The following is a 16,209-nucleotide window of genomic DNA, read 5'->3' as shown; positions in this document are numbered from 1 at the left end:
GATTCTCTATTCCCTTTCTGTATATTTTGCACATCACAGGCATTTTTGGGGTGGTATGCCTGAGAAGAAAACAAGCTGGGATGTAATCAAAGCCGTGCAGGTGAGGATGGAGTTGATGTGGGATCTAGTGGAGCTCTGGTAGTGTACAGTATTGTCACAGTACTCGGAGACAGATGGCTTTACATCACTCCTCTTTGTTACAAAAACAACTTTTAGGGTATAGATCCCAACATTTACTCTAAAGTGCTTTGGCTTATTTATTAGCTAGGAGATTTGAGTTACAATGGGCTTTGACTTTTGTGGGTTTGTAGTGTAAGTGCGCATTGTAAGATGTAAGTGTATTATAATATGGTTTTTGGATGGAAAAGACTTTTCAGTTAGTGATGGGGAAAACATACAAAGGGTTGTCTGCAAATTATGTGATTTTTTAAAAATTAATTCCTCTTACTTAATTTTTAAAAGGAAAATATTCTAGCTTCTACCTGACTGCCAGACACCAGCTTGGGACAAATAAGATCAGATCAGAGGCTATCTGAAGAGAAACAAGTTCTCAGAAGGAAGAATATAAATCTCTTGCAGAAGCAGAAGAAATTAGAACTGAAGGTTCAAGAGCTGAAATGTGAACTTCAGGTATACGGCAATGCAAAGTGGATACTTCTCACTGAGAGTGTTTCTGGCAATAATTCTGTCTTATGGTTTCATCATTCTGCAGTTCAGCTCTGAACTGTTCTTTGGAATAGAGAAGGATTAAACTGTTTGAGTGAAGACTTGTCTTGCCCTGGTGCAGGGAGATGCTGTCAATATGTGTTAGCACAGGTTTTTCAGTCCAGGTTGGACCTGAGCTCCCCTTGGTGTATGTGCTGGCTTGCCACCATACTCATGCAACTTCTGGTTTGTATGAAGGTGTTCAGGTTAACCACTTGGTGATTAAAAACGTGCTTTGTGAGTAAGGGTGTGATCTTTGCCTTTCTTTTTTTTTGGTTTTTTTTCCTCACTTAGAGGGAAAACCAGTTTTCTGTGTGTGGGGCTGAAAATCTGTAAGCATCACAGAATCATAGCAGCTGTGGAATTTTAGAACTGCATAAAAATGAGTCTTTCCTTAACTGCTGCTTAATAGAAAGGACGCTTATGTTTCTTTCCAGGGGAGATTCCTGGCATTATAAGGGAAGCACAGTACTTCGTAATAGTTACTGGTAGGCTTAAAAAGGCTGTGAATGGTTTTAAGTGTGATAAACAGCAGAAGTATAAAGAGATTGTGTGAAAAGATGTTACGTATTCATGAATTTGAAAAATGTTGTGCAAACTCTTATCCCTACAGATATAAATGGAAAATCTGCCATTTTGTAAATCCTTTTGACATCCCCAAACCCCAAATTTGCACACAACTGTTTCTTTTCCTTGCAGACTAAAACTAGTCATGACTAGCTTTGCTACTTGGTTAACTTTTCCTAGAACATCTATTTTCTACATAAACTAACTTGTCATTGCACAGATTCTGCATCCACTGAAGAGATGATATTTGTTCTATGCAAACTAAATTAATAAGCAACAGAATACATGATTGCAGCTAAAAAAAACCCATTTAAATGCAAGAAAATCTTAGAAGCATTTCTTACATATAGTGTGATGATTTTTAAAAAACACCCTGTTTTCTACAAATTTTATTTTCTGTTTTGTGTTGATTGCAAGTAAACTATTTTAAAAGAAAAGGTTATGGATATTCTTTTAAGTAAGAAAATATTTCCTTCCTGCCAAAAACGCTGTGGTAGGCAACGATTTATTTCAGAAGGGTGCTGTGTTGTGGTGGCTTTGAGGGGTACTTCAAAAAACACCCTGCCATCATAAGACTTTGGATGTATATCTGCCAATACAAACCTATTTATATCTCTATATGTTTTTTTTGTTCATTTGTTGGCATTTCTGGTTGTGTTTTTAATATCATGTGAGTCCGAAAGGCTAAAAACATTTACAGTCTGTGTTTCGTTATCTGAAGTGGAGTTTATAAAAACATCTCTGTGGAATCAGAGCAGGAGTTTTCATATTTAGGTTGCCCCTGGAGGAATATAGCCTGATGTGGTGCTTGGGCTTTTTTTGGGGTCAAGAGTATTCCTTATTTTTTCTTAAGGATACTCCTTGTAGGAAGGTCAGGCTGGTTGTAGGTAAAATGAGAGGTTTGCTGCACTATTTAGAGGTGTGGCTGTGATGGGAGTGAGGAGTTTAATGGGACCCTGGACTTGATTTCCCTGAATTAACAGGTAGGAATTTTTCAACAGGGAAAGAAAATAATTCCATGTTCTCTGAAGATTTGCTAGTAAATGTGGAGTAATTGAAGAAATCCACTACTGAAATGAGAGGAATAAAATTAACTATTAAGCCCTACAATGCTAATAATAAAATTATTCTCGTTGGTTTGTATGTCTTTCTAGGCATTTTGTTAGTGTTTTGAGGAGGGCCAGCTCTGTGTGTGTTTATCTCTAGTTTTCAAAAGCCTAAATTGTGGTCTGTGTGTTAGTCAGCCTTGGCTGACTGTTGTGACTTTTGATCTATCTTTCCCTGACATTGTTGAAACACTGCTCCAAAAATAATAAATAATTCATAGAGAAGGAATCATCTAAGAAAACTGAAAGCTTTGAACAATGCACTTACATTGGAATGAAAAATCAAGAAGTTTGACTGTTGGGGTGAAGGCACTGAAAAAAGTTAGTTTTTTTTTTCTAAAATAATATTATTAATCATTGCCTTGCTTATCCCTTGAAGCCATGCATGCTTTTTTGTTTCCCAAAAGTTTTGTTTTCTTAATTTTCTAAGAAAAATGCGGTGTTCTATGAAGAGGGGAGTATTTCCCAAAGGCATGACTGAAACCTCCGTGTTTTAGGAGCTAACACTGCAATTTGCATGATCTTTTTCTCAGTGTTTATCAGATAACTTTGGTTCACTTCTGTCCTTTTACCATCACTGTAGCAAGAAGAGTTTTCGATTCCATCTTCAAGGAAGACGCTAATTATAAATTGTTAGAAGTAACTGGGTAGTCAGAGTTCCTTGGGTATCTCTATTGCTGGGAGAGGTGTATGTCTTTGGGTAGCCCAAATTACCCTTCTACTTTTAAAGAAGAGACAAAAGTGCAGTGGGAAGAAGACTTGAAATAGACTTGAAATAGAAGTGACCATCATCTCCCTAAGAAGGAATGTGTAAATTGGTACATGTGTTTGTGGAAGACAAGTTAAAAAAAAAAATACCAAGGGAGGGAATAGAACAAAAGGAAAATTTGGAGCAGGAGGGAATTTCCATGTATGGTCTTGTCAATACTGAGTTATCATGAATGTGTTCTTGATCCTTCCTCACTTAAAAAAAAAAAAAAATTAACAGCTGAATGAGACAAATTGCTGCTGTTACTTTTTGAAAGAAACTAAGTTATTAACATGACAGGTGCTATCTCAAAATCAAGAGGTCTGAATAGTGTTAATTTTTAAACTGCCTGAGTTGTGAAAAAAAACTTCTCGTAAAATGTTGTTTCTTCCTTATAACTTAGGCACATAAAAAAGAATAGTCATTTTGGGAAGCAGCTCTCACAAGCCATAAAAGTGGTTCCAGATGTTTCTCTCACTGTTCTGTGTTCCTTGGAAAAGTTGCAGAGGATTTGGACAGAATATGACTTGGCTTAAAAGAGGATTCAATTATGCAGAAATTTGGTAGGTTGAAATTATTTTTTTTCTCAGAAGCTATAATTTGACAGGTATTGACAGAGTATTTTAGTTTTGTAAGTGTAGCTGGACAGCATGAGCACAGCATGGAAACATTTCTCCTTTGCTAGACAACATTGAAGGCTTTGCTACCTTTGCCACAACTGATGTATTTGTGGCAGGTTTGTTTTTTTTTTGTACGTGTGTGTTAAACCTACACTTTTTGACACCCTTGATTTTACAAAGAAATATAAGAAAATCAGAATATGGTAGCTTAAAGGGTTCTGTGCTGTAATACAAAGTACTTCGGCTCTGCAACTGCGTTGCCTGGGTGCAGTGTGTGCTTCCCTCCTATGGAGAGCACAGGGGGAGCGGTGTGGAAATGCGGTGCTATAGGAAGATGGACTTGTACAGGGAAAAGCTGCCATCTAGTGCAACTTCTCTGGAGCCGCAGATCTGAAGGAGCCTGCGTGGGTGTGCAGGCTTGGCTGTGTTGCCAAGGATGGGTATGTGCTGCTTTTGGGAACGGGAAGTGTCCTCGGTCTGTAGCAGGATTTGTGGTAAGGCAGGGAAGGGATGGTAGTTGTGCATCTAGGAAAATGTGTTGTGGCTATTTTCAGGTACAACTTAAACCATTTTAAACGTGTTTGCTTAAGAAGCTTTGTTGTGTTATACTGAATTTAACAGCTTATGAAGTGGAATAGAAAACACTGAGCCATGAGGAGAACCCAAGTAAGTTCTGTTTTTGTTGCTTGTGTATGGAAAACATCTAGAGCATGGCATGCATTTGATTCCTGTTGGCGAAAAGAAATTCCTTTGTTTACTAAAACCCAGGTCAAATGTTTAAACTTGACCACATTGAGATAAGCGTTAATAAGCAGATGAAATTTTAATGTTGCATCCTGTATAGCGGAGTAGTGTGCAGAAGAATAGCTAGATTGTGAGTTACCCAGGAGTCAGGGCTGCTTAGGGATTCACTTGCACAATCTTTCCTTGTACAAATTCCTCGTATAATGATTCCATGTGAGATAGTAGCACTTGTAGTTTTCTAGAGATTACATGGGACTGTAGGAATAGATACATTTCCGGAAGAATTTGTAATGGGAAGTTAGAACTCGTTTCACTAGGACGGCTTTCTGCCTAAGGTGGTGCCTCTTTCTCAAATGCAGTTTCAGTGCTCCCCCTCCTCCCCTCGCATAACAAGAGAAGTTCTCAGCCTTGCTCTTTGGTATGCAGAGAGATAACATGTTTGTAGACACGTACAAGGCCTCCTTGGGCCAGAGAGAGAGTGGGGGAAAAGAGAGAGAAGATAGAAAAAGCCTTGGAGGAGGAGAGGCTTTGCCTTTTGCCCCTGGGGCCTGATGCACGCAGGATCTCAAAAAAGCGATCCTTGCATCTGAAATAAACCTTTTTTTTTTTAATCCTTTCACTGTCTTGGCATTCTTGGGAAGAATACCTACATATGTTTACCTTACAGGATGATTGAGCTCAGTGGGGTCCATAAGTCTGATTGAACAACATCCCATAAGTAAAGCAAAGCCATCTTAGAAATCGTTTTCACCCCACTGGACAGTTTTGCTTTGACTCAGTTGAGCTGGAGATTGAGGAAAAGAAAACTGTTAATGTGGACCAAAGTTAGGATGAATGCAGATTCTGTGGTGTGACTAATTAGTCTCAAAGGTATTTATTTAATAGCGGAGATGGTTTCTTTGGTGCCATTCTGGTGACACTGTGTGTGTGAGGTATTTGGGCTTGTGGTTTTGTTTTGGTTTTGCGTTGCCAACCCCAGCAAGCAGCATTCTTCCATGACAAACATAATGAAAAAGTGTTTCATTCTTGAAGACTGTTTGAGTGATGGACTAATTTCTTGGAATATGTTAGATGATCTGGACATTGTCACCCATTTCAATTGTGAAATGACTAACAATGAAGTCATGTCTGCATGATGAGTTGTAGTGTGTTACACTGCCAAAATACTGCTGAAAGGAGCTTACAGCACTTTGCTGCTTCTGGTAGCTCCACAAGTATTTGTGTAGCCCTCTTGTGTGATCAATGTGGCCTCATGTGTGGCTTAAAAACTGTTTTTGTTCAGAAACCAATCCCCTCCACACCCCTCCAGGCTGCCCCACCCATTCTGACATTATTCCTGGTTGCCTAAGATAAGGTGCAAAGGAATGGTGGATAAGGTGCAAAGGAATGGTGGCATGAAATCATAACTTTCCAAGAACATGCTGTTGTAAAAAAAAATCCTGCTATCTGAAGTGGGGAAGTTCTCGTAGCAGTGTCACAAATATTTTAAATCGGGAAAATTAAAGAAGACAGAAGTTCTACAGGATGTCAGGTATCCCCCAGAGTGCCCAAGTGCTGCAAGGTGTATGCAAGTGGGAATGTGTTTGGAAGTGTAGAGCTCCCTGAAGAATTAATGTAGTTTTCAAGATAATTAGGTAGCAGCTGGAAGCAGGACATCTTAAGGGTCTTGTGGAGTTTGTTTTAAGTATTTTGAAGTCTTTGGCAAGCAAAGGATACAGAACAAGAGTTTTATTGGTATCATGCTAGTCTTGCAGTGCCACACAAATTACAGAATTACAGAATCACAGAATTGCTGAGTTGGAAGGCACCCACAAGGATCATTGAGTCCAACCCTCAGCCCTACACAGGACCATCCCCAAGAGTCACACAATGTGCCTGACAGTATCATCCAAATGCTTCTTGAACTCTGTCACGCTTGGTGCTGTGACCACTTCCCTGGGGAGCCTGTTCCAGTGCCCAACCACCCTCTGGATGAAGAACCTTTTTCTAATATCCAACCTAAACCTCCCCTGACACAACATCAGGCCATTCCCTCAGATCCTGTCACTGCTCACCACAGAAAAGAGACCAGTGCCTGCCTCTCCTCTTCCCCTCACAAAGAAGCTGTAGACTGCAATGGGGTCTCCCCTGGGTGTCCTCTTTGCCAGGCTGAACAGACCAAGTGTCCTCAGCTGCTCTTCATACGGCTCCCCCTCAAGGCCCTTCACCATCTTCATTGCCCTCCTTTGGACGCTCTTTAAGAGCTGAATATCTTTCTTATATTGCTGTGAAAAAACCTGCCACAATATTCAAGGTGAGGCCACACCAGTGCAGAACAGAGTGGGACAATCCCTTTCCTCAACCGGCTGGCAATGCTGTGCCTGATGCCCCCCAGGACACGGTTGGCCCTTCTGGCTGCCAGGGCACTGCTGACTCGTAGTCAACTTGCTGTTGACCAGGACTCTCAGGTCCCTTTCCATAGCACTGCTTTCCAGCATCTAATTTCCCAGTCTGTCTGTACATCTGGGGTTGACCCATCCCACGTGCAGAATCCGGCACTTTCCCTTGCTGAACTTCACCTGATTGGAGATTGCCCAGTCCTGTAATTTGTTGAGGTCTCTCTGCAGGGCATCCCTGCATTTGAGGGAGTCAACAGCTCCCCCCAGTTTTGTGCCATCTGCAAACTTGCTCAGTATTCCTTCCAGTCCTGCTTCCAAGTAATTTTTGAAAACGTTAAAGAGCACAGGGCCCAAGATGGAACCCTCTGTGCTCGACCCATGAACCAGTTGTTCACCCAGCCCATTATGTGTTTATCCAGCTGTGTGCTGGACATTTTGTCCAGAAGGATCCTGTGAGAAGCTGTATCAAAAGCTTTACCAAAATCCAAAAAGATGACAGCAACTGGCTTCCCTTGATCAACTAAGTGGGTTACCTTGTCATAAAAGGAAATCAGATTTGATAAGCAGGACTTTTCTCTCATGAAGCTGTGCTGGCTGTGACCGATGACTCTGTTGTCTTTCAGGTGTTTTTCAATAGCTCCCAAAACAATCTTCTCCATAGCTTGAATTGAGACTGACAGGCCTGTAGTTTCTGACATCCTCCTTCTTGTCCTTCTTGAAAATTGGGACGTTTGCCAACTTCTTGTCATCTGGGACCTCTCCAGATTCCCAAGACCACTCAAAAATCATCAAGAGAGGTTTTGCAATGACATCAGCCAGCTCTTTGAGGATTCTTGGATGAATCCCATCAGGCTTCATAGACTTGTAGGGATCCAGCTGGAGCAGCAGATCCCACAAAATTTCACGTTCGACTGGGAGTTGATAATTCTCACAGTCATGGTCCTCTCAGTTTCTCCACTGAGATGCCCTTGGTCCATCATCTGTGTTGAAGACAGGCAAAGAATGTGTTAAACACCTCTGCCTTTGTCTGTCCTTGTTTGTGAGGTGACCATCCTCATCCTGTAATGGGCTGATGATATTTCTATACTGCCTATTGCCATTCATGACTAGGCTTCGCGAACAAAGATTTGGGAAGGGCTCTACCCACATTTGCTACAAGTGCACTGGTGGCTAAAGAGGCCAATGCCAGATAGACAAGTCTGGTTGCAAAAGGCACAGTGGAAAGACCCCTTGGATGGTATCGGCAAGACACGATTCTTTCTGCGTTGTCTTTTCTCATTAGAGGAAAGACAAAAGACAACTATTGCCATTAATGTATTTGAAAAAACTCTTTTTATTGTCCCCCACATTTCTGGCAGCTTCAACTCCAGCTGAGCTTTGGCCACACAAATTTTCTCCCTACAGTGGCAAGCAGCATCTCTGAACTCCTCCCATGTCACTTGACCTTGCTTCCACTGGGCATACACCTTCCTTTTTGCCTTATTTCCAAGAGAAGACCCCTGTTCAGCCAAACAGGCCTTCTGTCTTGCCTGCTTGATTTCTGACATTTGGGAATTGCCTGCCCTTAGGAGTTTGTGTTTGAAAAGTGACCAGCACTGATGGACACCGGCACCTGCAAAAACATTTTCCCAGGGGACCTTACTTAGTAATTCCCTGAGCAGCCTGAGGTCTGCTCTCTTCATGTCCAGTGTTGAGGTTTTGCTGGCACTTTTCCTCCTGTCAACAGAGATTTTAAAGTTGATGGCTTTGTGGTTGCTGTGGCCAAGATGGGCACCAATCTCCACTTCTCTCATGAGATCCACTCTGTTGACAAGCAGCAGATCAAGGAAAGCATCTTTCTAAGCTGGCTGCCTTATAACCTGTTCCATAAAGTTGTCATCCAGGTTTTTAGGAATCTTCTGGCCTTGGTTGTATCAGCTGTGTGATGCTCTCAGTTAATTTCTGGCATATTGAAGTCCCCCATAAGGACAAGGGCACTTGACCTGGAAGTTTCCCTTAGTTCCTCAAAGAATAATTCATCAGCGCCACCATCCTGGCTGGGAGATCTATAGCAGACTTCCACGATGACATCCATGTTATTTCTTTGCCCCTTGATTCTTACCCAGAGGCTCTCAACTGTGCCAGTGCCAACTGTGAGCTCCATACATTCTAAGTCTTCTATTACATACAGTGCCACCCCTCTGCCTCTCCTGCCCTGCCTGTCCCTACAATGCGCAGTGTAGTGATGTAACTTTTTATTTTGCTGACAGTAATTTTGATTTTTAAGAATCTCTTTTCTGTGCTGTACCATGCCGCAGAGTCTTGGCTACTGTATTTTCAAATACAAGAAATGTCCAAGATGCACACAGTAAATGGTGTGCTTGTTAGTCTGCCTGTCATACCCGCTTAAATTATACTGACTACAGGTTGGCTAGCAGACATTTTTGATAGTGCAACCAAGTGTGATGATGTCACTGACTTCATTTTCTGCTCAGTTAAAATGAAGTTCATGTAAATCCGGTGTTCAGGAAGTCCACTGAATCCAGACAGGAAGTCCAGTGAACCCGAACAGATGGATGAGATAGTTGGCTATTAAACTAAAGCAGAGTGTTTAATTCTGCTCAATCTGTCAACCTAGCTGCCAAAATTGGCTTTACTAAGTTATATCTTGCTGTTCAGTTGTCTAAGCAATGTGCTCTTCTTTTAACCTCCCTGAAGCGCTGGTGCCCTCTCTCACTGTCACGAGGCTCATTATTTTTAAGCTCTTGGAAGTGAACATCTTATCTTGGCTTGAGGAAATGTAATGCATCTCAAACAACTATCCCAGGTGTGAGTACACCCACTAAAAGTTTGAGTGCAGAGTAAGTGGTATTATTTCAGTTTTAATTGTCTGTGTTTTCTTAGTTGGTTTATTGTGGTTTAACTGGGTCTCTCCTAGATATTGTCCCAAAAATGAAGATGGGAGACTGGAACATTTTTTTTTATAAGGTATTTATGGAAATGCTTAAAATACATTCAAAACTAATAATAGAATTTTATGTAAATTCTGTGTCCAAAGAGGAATGTAGTGGTGATGATGACTTTACCAGCTCTCCTATAGAAGTATTACTTAAAGGATGGCAGCTTTACAGATGAAAAAACAGGGGTAATTAGAAGTTCCCTTGACTGCAGTGTAAGTAGGTACTCGTAGTGATAGGGTGTAATATACATGCTGACTTCTCAGACACTGTAGTTAGTGTTGTATGGATTTGTTGCTTATTTGTGATTTCAGTTTTGGAACTTATTGGAGACTGTAGTGTACATATTCAGCTTTTTTTTTTCTTGGTGGGAAAGAAGAAAAAATAATCATGCTAATGTTTAAAAAAGGGGAACTATTCAGTTGCTCATTAAAAAAAAAAAATGGGGGTTGCTGGGATAATTTGAACAATTTAAGGATGGATGTTGATGCCAGACCTATCTTAGATATTCCATATACTGCAAAGTAGTAACTTGCACTAAAGGGAGACAAAAACTGCTGTTGTGTACTTTCATTAGCATCGCTGTAGTTATCAGAAACAAGATGGTGAGCCAGATTGGAAGTGATATTACCAAGTCTGGTGGTTGGTTGTGTGGTGCTGTTTGTGCAGTTCTTTGTGTTGTGGGTTTTGTTGTTGTGGGTTTCTTTTAATGAACTAAATTTTGTAATTTGAGAAGCATTTAGTCTGTTTTAAAGGAATTTAATTGTAATGTTTACTACTGTGAAGAGCTCGCATCTTTGTAAAGCAGACTATTAAAATACTGCTTATGTACTTAATGTTCTGTGAAGTTATCTAATGGGCATTAGCTGAGCCATGAAGTGTCCCATGTACACAGGTTGGAAGGAGATTTGTCCTGTGACTCCTGAGCCATCTGTTGAGCTCCTTGATAGTCATTTAATCATGTGTAGACTGTTAAATTTTCTCTAGTGCTTTAACTGGTATTAGCTGGAGTTTGGTTGCCTGGTTGAATCTTCTGCTACATTAAGTGTCTATTGCTCTAGTTTTTGAAGTAACATTCTGTAGAAGTATTGGAAAGTGTTCTTTATGATGAGGGGTCCTTATTATTTTTTATGCAGCATGTTACAGAATTGGTTTACAAACTAGCTCTTGCCTTATGCAGGAAAAACAGCAGGAAGTCTCCAGTGATGGCCAAAAGTGCAGGAGGACCTATTTAAATCTTTTCTGTTGTTGTTGTTTCATGGTTTTAAGTGCTAAAGCAATACATTCTGTTCACCTTCTGTAGTACAACTTAATCTAGTGATTTTTATTATCCAGGCTATTAATGTGTGGCTGAATTACAGCAACTGTTCAATTGCTAATCTGTTTATAAAGCAGTGTGTGCTACAACTTGGGGTTTTATTTTGGAGCTTGTCCATCTTTCAATTTCCAACCACTGGATCTCATTCTGTCCTTGTCTGTTACTGGTGAAAGATTTCTAGTCTATGGTGGATACTTAAAAATTGCTGATTACGTCCATTTCTAAGATTTCATTAAACTAAATTGAAGACCACATTTGAACCTATGTTTGCGTTTACATATTGATATTACAGATACATTTATATTATTTATTTCTTGTTAGCAGGAGGTGTTCATTTGAGTGTTCTTTGGCTCCATGGTATTAGTGCTATGATTAACTCTTCTGTTGTTTTCTGTTTCCTCACTAATAATTGCCCTCCGCGCCAGACTTTCCAAGGTTTTGAAGCAGCATGTGTGTGTGTGATAGGGAAGGGAACACATATCAGGACACCATGTTATAGCTACTTCAATCATTTTACTTTTTTTTTTATTTTTGGAGATGGATGTAGAAGGAAGTAGCAAATCTTTACAGCAGGTCCATAAAGCTGCAGCTTGATCTTCCATGTTCATATGAGTTTTTATATACCTATGAGCATGTTGAGTTAAATCACTCTGAAAAGAACATTGCAAGCAATCCAAGTATGGATTTTTAACTTCTTTCATCCACTTCAAAAGGTTTGGTTTTGGTAAGTCTGATAGGTACCTTGTCTGTTATGAATATGGGGTTCCTCTCCTATTAGCAGAACCAATCCTGCCAGTCATTCAAGGGAAGCTTTGTTTTGTTTTGTTTCTAGAAAATTATGTTTAGTTTAATAATTTTTCTGCAGATAATCAGTAGGAAGTTCACAGTTCATCTGCTTTTCCTACTAGAAGACAAGGATTTTTTTATTCCAGAGCATTCTTTTCCAGTAAGAAAACTTTTGCAGTCTGATTTTGTGGATGTAATTTTGGATGTATGAAAGTGTGGATAATCCAAATTCTAATTTCTGTAATACAATGAAAAACTACAGGACAACCAGGGCATTTTAAATTTTCAGTGGCAGTTAAGATTCCCACTGTTATCAACAGTCATGCAGAAACCGTTTCTTTAGTTTTCTGATCATGTAGTCATATCTTTACACTGTGAAGGGTGCTGTATTTGTGCAAGGTAGTCATGCCATAGGAGTGGAGGTTAAAAAAATTAGCTTTTTCACTCATTCCTAGTCAGGCATGTATTGTGTTACTCATGCTTCGCAAGGATTAATGCTTTTTTTGTATCACTTTCTACATTCTTTGGGTGAGAGTTGCTGACTTGCTTTTCTTTCTGCATAGGATGAAAGAGATGAATTGTTTATCAAGCAAGATGAGGTGCAGCAGAACTTGTATTCAGCAGTGAAAGAATTAATTTTGGAAGTGGATCAAGTGCCCTCTCTGGGCCCTCAAGAGTGTTACAGGTAAGGAGATTGCTTCGATCAGTATAGATTCTGAAACTCTGAGAATCTGTGGAGGGCGTTTCTTCAATGTTAAACATTTTATAGTTGGAGACTGACAGCAGCAGATGAAGTTTTAGGTAACACTTCCAAGGTAAGGTGTACGTCTGGCTCTTGTAATACTTAATTTACTTGTGATCTTGGTCTCCTAGATGTTTTGTTTCTAGAAGGAAATTATTATCTAGATCCTGGATTTAGGGAACACCTTTTCCTTTATGGGACTGTGTTGGGTGATTAACAAGACTTCACTAAGCACAGAATATGTAGTAGAAGATGGCTGCTAATGAGAGAACCTACAATTAAAAAGTCAATGCAGTTATCCTGTAAATCGTGGTCGTGTGTTGTGTGATTTGAGTCTATGCTTTCCTACCAAGAGTCTCTTTCCCTCTCAGACAACCCAAAACCAGAAAGTAAGGATGTAGGTAGAGAAATAGGCTCTGTAGAAGCAGTAAGGACTTTTGAAGAGGACTTTGCCAATAGAAGTGTTACTGGACTTTGCTATTAGAAATAATTTATTTTCTTCTTTTTAACATCAGAAATATTACTTGCCTTAATTTTGACTGTGCAAATGTGTGTGGAGGGGTGAAAAAGGTTGTTGGTATTTGGGCAGCTTGTCTGTACAAATTCCAGAGATTTATTCATCCACACATATATGAGATTGAATTCTTATGAATAATCACCAAGATTGCAGTCTGCACATAAGTTTGTATAAGACTGGAGCAGCATTAATAAATTGAAGCATTCAAATTTTCATGGAATTACTCAATTTCCAATGGAATTATTTTTCAATGCTATTAATAAAATGTTTCATACTCTTTTTTTTTTATAGTCTGATATACAGATTGGTATCTAATTGTAAAAAGATACTGCATAGGTAGCATTTCATGGTTTTTTATCACTAGAGGCATTGTGAAAGTCCTGTTCCTTCAGATAGAGGAAAGTTGTAGTGTGTTGTTTGTATGATTTTTTCTGTTTTGTGTTGGTTTTGGGATATTTGTGTGAGTGTTTAAAGGCTATACTGTGTGAATCCACTAGGTGGTAGGCATCAAGCATCTTCTACATAATTGTACAGAAGTGAAATTTTAAGAGTGTTTTGAAAATATTTGAAGGGGTACTGAAATGCTGCTGTGTTAATTAAATGTTGAGCTTTAGCTTAACTGTGTCCTCTCTTGGTCCTCTCTTGTGTTTGGAGCTGGAAGACCAAAATAGCTTTCCCATATAGGGAAAGTGAAATAAGTGTTTACCAAATATTAATGAGAACCTTGTTTGCAATTTTATAGAGCTGAAGTGGTCACGCTGTGCTGTCCTAGAGAAACAGATATTTTTCCATATCTCTCAGAGGAGAATTTTGGGAGCTAATGCGCCTTTCACTGAGCCTGTGTATTGCAAACTCTCTTCTTCATCAGACATCTCTTCTGACTTGTGTTTTATACCTTCTGGTGAGAGTTGTTCAGTTCAAACAGCTTCAGCCACAGTTGGGTTCACCTGGCTAGGACTGAAATAACCAGTTGATAAGCTCCATGCTTTCCAAGTGACAATACTGCATTGCTTGAGAGGAAAGCCGAGAGTGGGGGGTATACACATAAATTGCCCTAAAGCAAACTAGGGTGTGAGCTGAACGGTTGTTATCTATCTGTAAGCAAGTTTCCTTTATCTCATGGATAGTGTGTAGTAGCTTGTTCTGCTCCCTTTGAATTACCATGCTTAGAGATAGTGGCTGGGACAAGTGCACATAGGCCACTGAGCCATCTTCATATGGTAGTTTGTTGTCCTGGAAACTGCTTCTGTATCCCTATGCTGATGAAGTTGCTAGTGTTTTAGAGAAATGTGTTTAAAGTATGAAAAATAAATGGGATGAAATAGGACCTAACTTATAGGATTCTTTCCTTGAAGACAGCCTGATGGAATATGTGCAGATACTGTCCTGGTGTGATTACTGCTATTATTTTTGTAAACAGAGTGTGATACTGGATATGAAACTGTTACTGAGCAGTTTTCTCTGCTCTATTACCTACTTTTGTTTGCTGTTAAATTGGTTGATTTTTTTCCTCCCTCCTTCAGACTGTTCCATTTGAACCTGGCTTTTACCTTGCTGTGCCATTTTTCTGTCTATGTGTATCCTGGTGTACTGAATCCCATCTACTCAGAAAAACGTGAGAGAATTCTGTTGTGCACTTGAATGATTTCAATAGCCTCCATAAATTTAGCACAAACCTTTTCCTGGTATTTGCTTGTAGACAAGCAGATTTGTATAAAGCTCATGTCACTTGGCTCAGTAGGAAATTGCTGTTGAAACAGTCTATTATACTGAATGAATGTTGTTCATTGTAGTAGCTATTGTTATGAAAGTGGTTTTGTAATTTTTATAAAATACTGTTCAGTGGAGGATTGGATTTTTTTTTGTTTTGTTTTCGTTCCTTTTTCGGTCACTGTATTTAGTTAATTATAATGTGAGGAAATTCTTATTCTTTTGGCCCCAATCTGAACTTTTGCTGTGGTGTGTCTGTAGTGCTAGGTCTGGTTGCCGGATCATCGTGTGTAGTCCTACAAAATTGTTTAAAAGTCAATTCCTGACCTTCACAGTACCTGCAGCCCTCAGCAAGGGGAGGCCATTGCTGCCCCTTTCCAGCTTCTGGTGGTAGTGTCAGTCATTTTACCTGGTGTTCTCTTTGGTTGCTCAAGGGTCTAAAAGGCTCCTGACAAGTGACTTTACATTCAGAAGAATTCCTCGGCTGCTCACCTTATTTCTTAGTACAAATTCACTTTGTTTTCTGAAGTTGAGCAGCTCTATAAGGAGCATTATAAATTGAACCCCATTTTGTTCTTTATCCTGATGAGTATGACTTTAAAGTCCACAGGGAACAAATAACTAGAATACAAATGACTTCTTATGAGCTGTTAAGCTTTTTGTGGTGCCTTTTTCTTCCATGTTTTCAAGGAACAAAAATCAAACTTAATGATCTCTGAGATCCTTTTCTGCGTTGCATTTTCTGGTAGACATACTGGCACTTGATCTCAAAGCAAAGTGGAATGTAAAATATACTTCACTGGACATAGAAAGAGGCCTTCGTAGTAAAAATAATTTTATACCCGCAGATAGTGCTAACTTTTTCTATGTTAAATATCTTGATTTTTGTAGGTAACACATGGTCACAGAATTCGCCTTGTTTGCAAAACTGTTTTTTCTGGATTTACTTGAAACACAGGAGCTGACAACTTCTCTGGAGATGATTTATGGTCAAGAATCTGAAGCATATGACCCAGGAGGTATTTCAACAGTTCTTTGAGTGCAAGTGTGTTAAAACAAAGAAACTAAATTGTGTCAGAAATAATATGGACACAACTATGCAAATTCTTGCTGACCGGTTCAGTTATATCTTTAAGGTAACACAAACAGTCAATCTTTCTTGTTGGTGAACATGATGAAGTATGACACTGTCTAACCAAGGTAGTGAGCAGTAGGCATTAGTAGGGCCAACTACTTATGGCAGGGAGATTGTGCATATGAACAGTGGCTCTAAATGACAGTGCTTCAATACAGAGGGAAAGGTAATGCATTGAGGAATAGAGTGTTACTTTA

The 16,209-nt window shown here is 39.6% G+C and overlaps 1 protein-coding gene across 1 annotated transcript in view; it reads left to right on the top strand.

Moving 5' to 3' along the window:
• Positions 1–16,209, top strand: part of STK31 (serine/threonine kinase 31) — a gene marked incomplete at its 5' end in the record, with an annotated part of 31,906 nt that overhangs the window by 4,177 nt on the left and 11,520 nt on the right. The window contains 7 exon segments of the mRNA XM_029961771.1: positions 494–630; positions 1,000–1,037; positions 3,530–3,689; positions 12,472–12,561; positions 15,533–15,561; positions 15,832–15,888; positions 15,890–16,013. Of these exon segments, the coding sequence (XP_029817631.1) occupies positions 494–630; positions 1,000–1,037; positions 3,530–3,689; positions 12,472–12,561; positions 15,533–15,561; positions 15,832–15,888; positions 15,890–16,013 (635 nt within the window).

The sequence above is a fragment of the Manacus vitellinus genome, unplaced genomic scaffold (genome assembly GCF_001715985.3).
Source record: "Manacus vitellinus isolate BGI_N305 unplaced genomic scaffold, ASM171598v3 scaffold_3_pilon, whole genome shotgun sequence".
NCBI classification, from domain to species: domain Eukaryota; kingdom Metazoa; phylum Chordata; class Aves; order Passeriformes; family Pipridae; genus Manacus; species Manacus vitellinus.
Note: the sequence above shows the minus strand (reverse complement) of the source record. Positions and strands in the feature narration are given on the sequence as shown.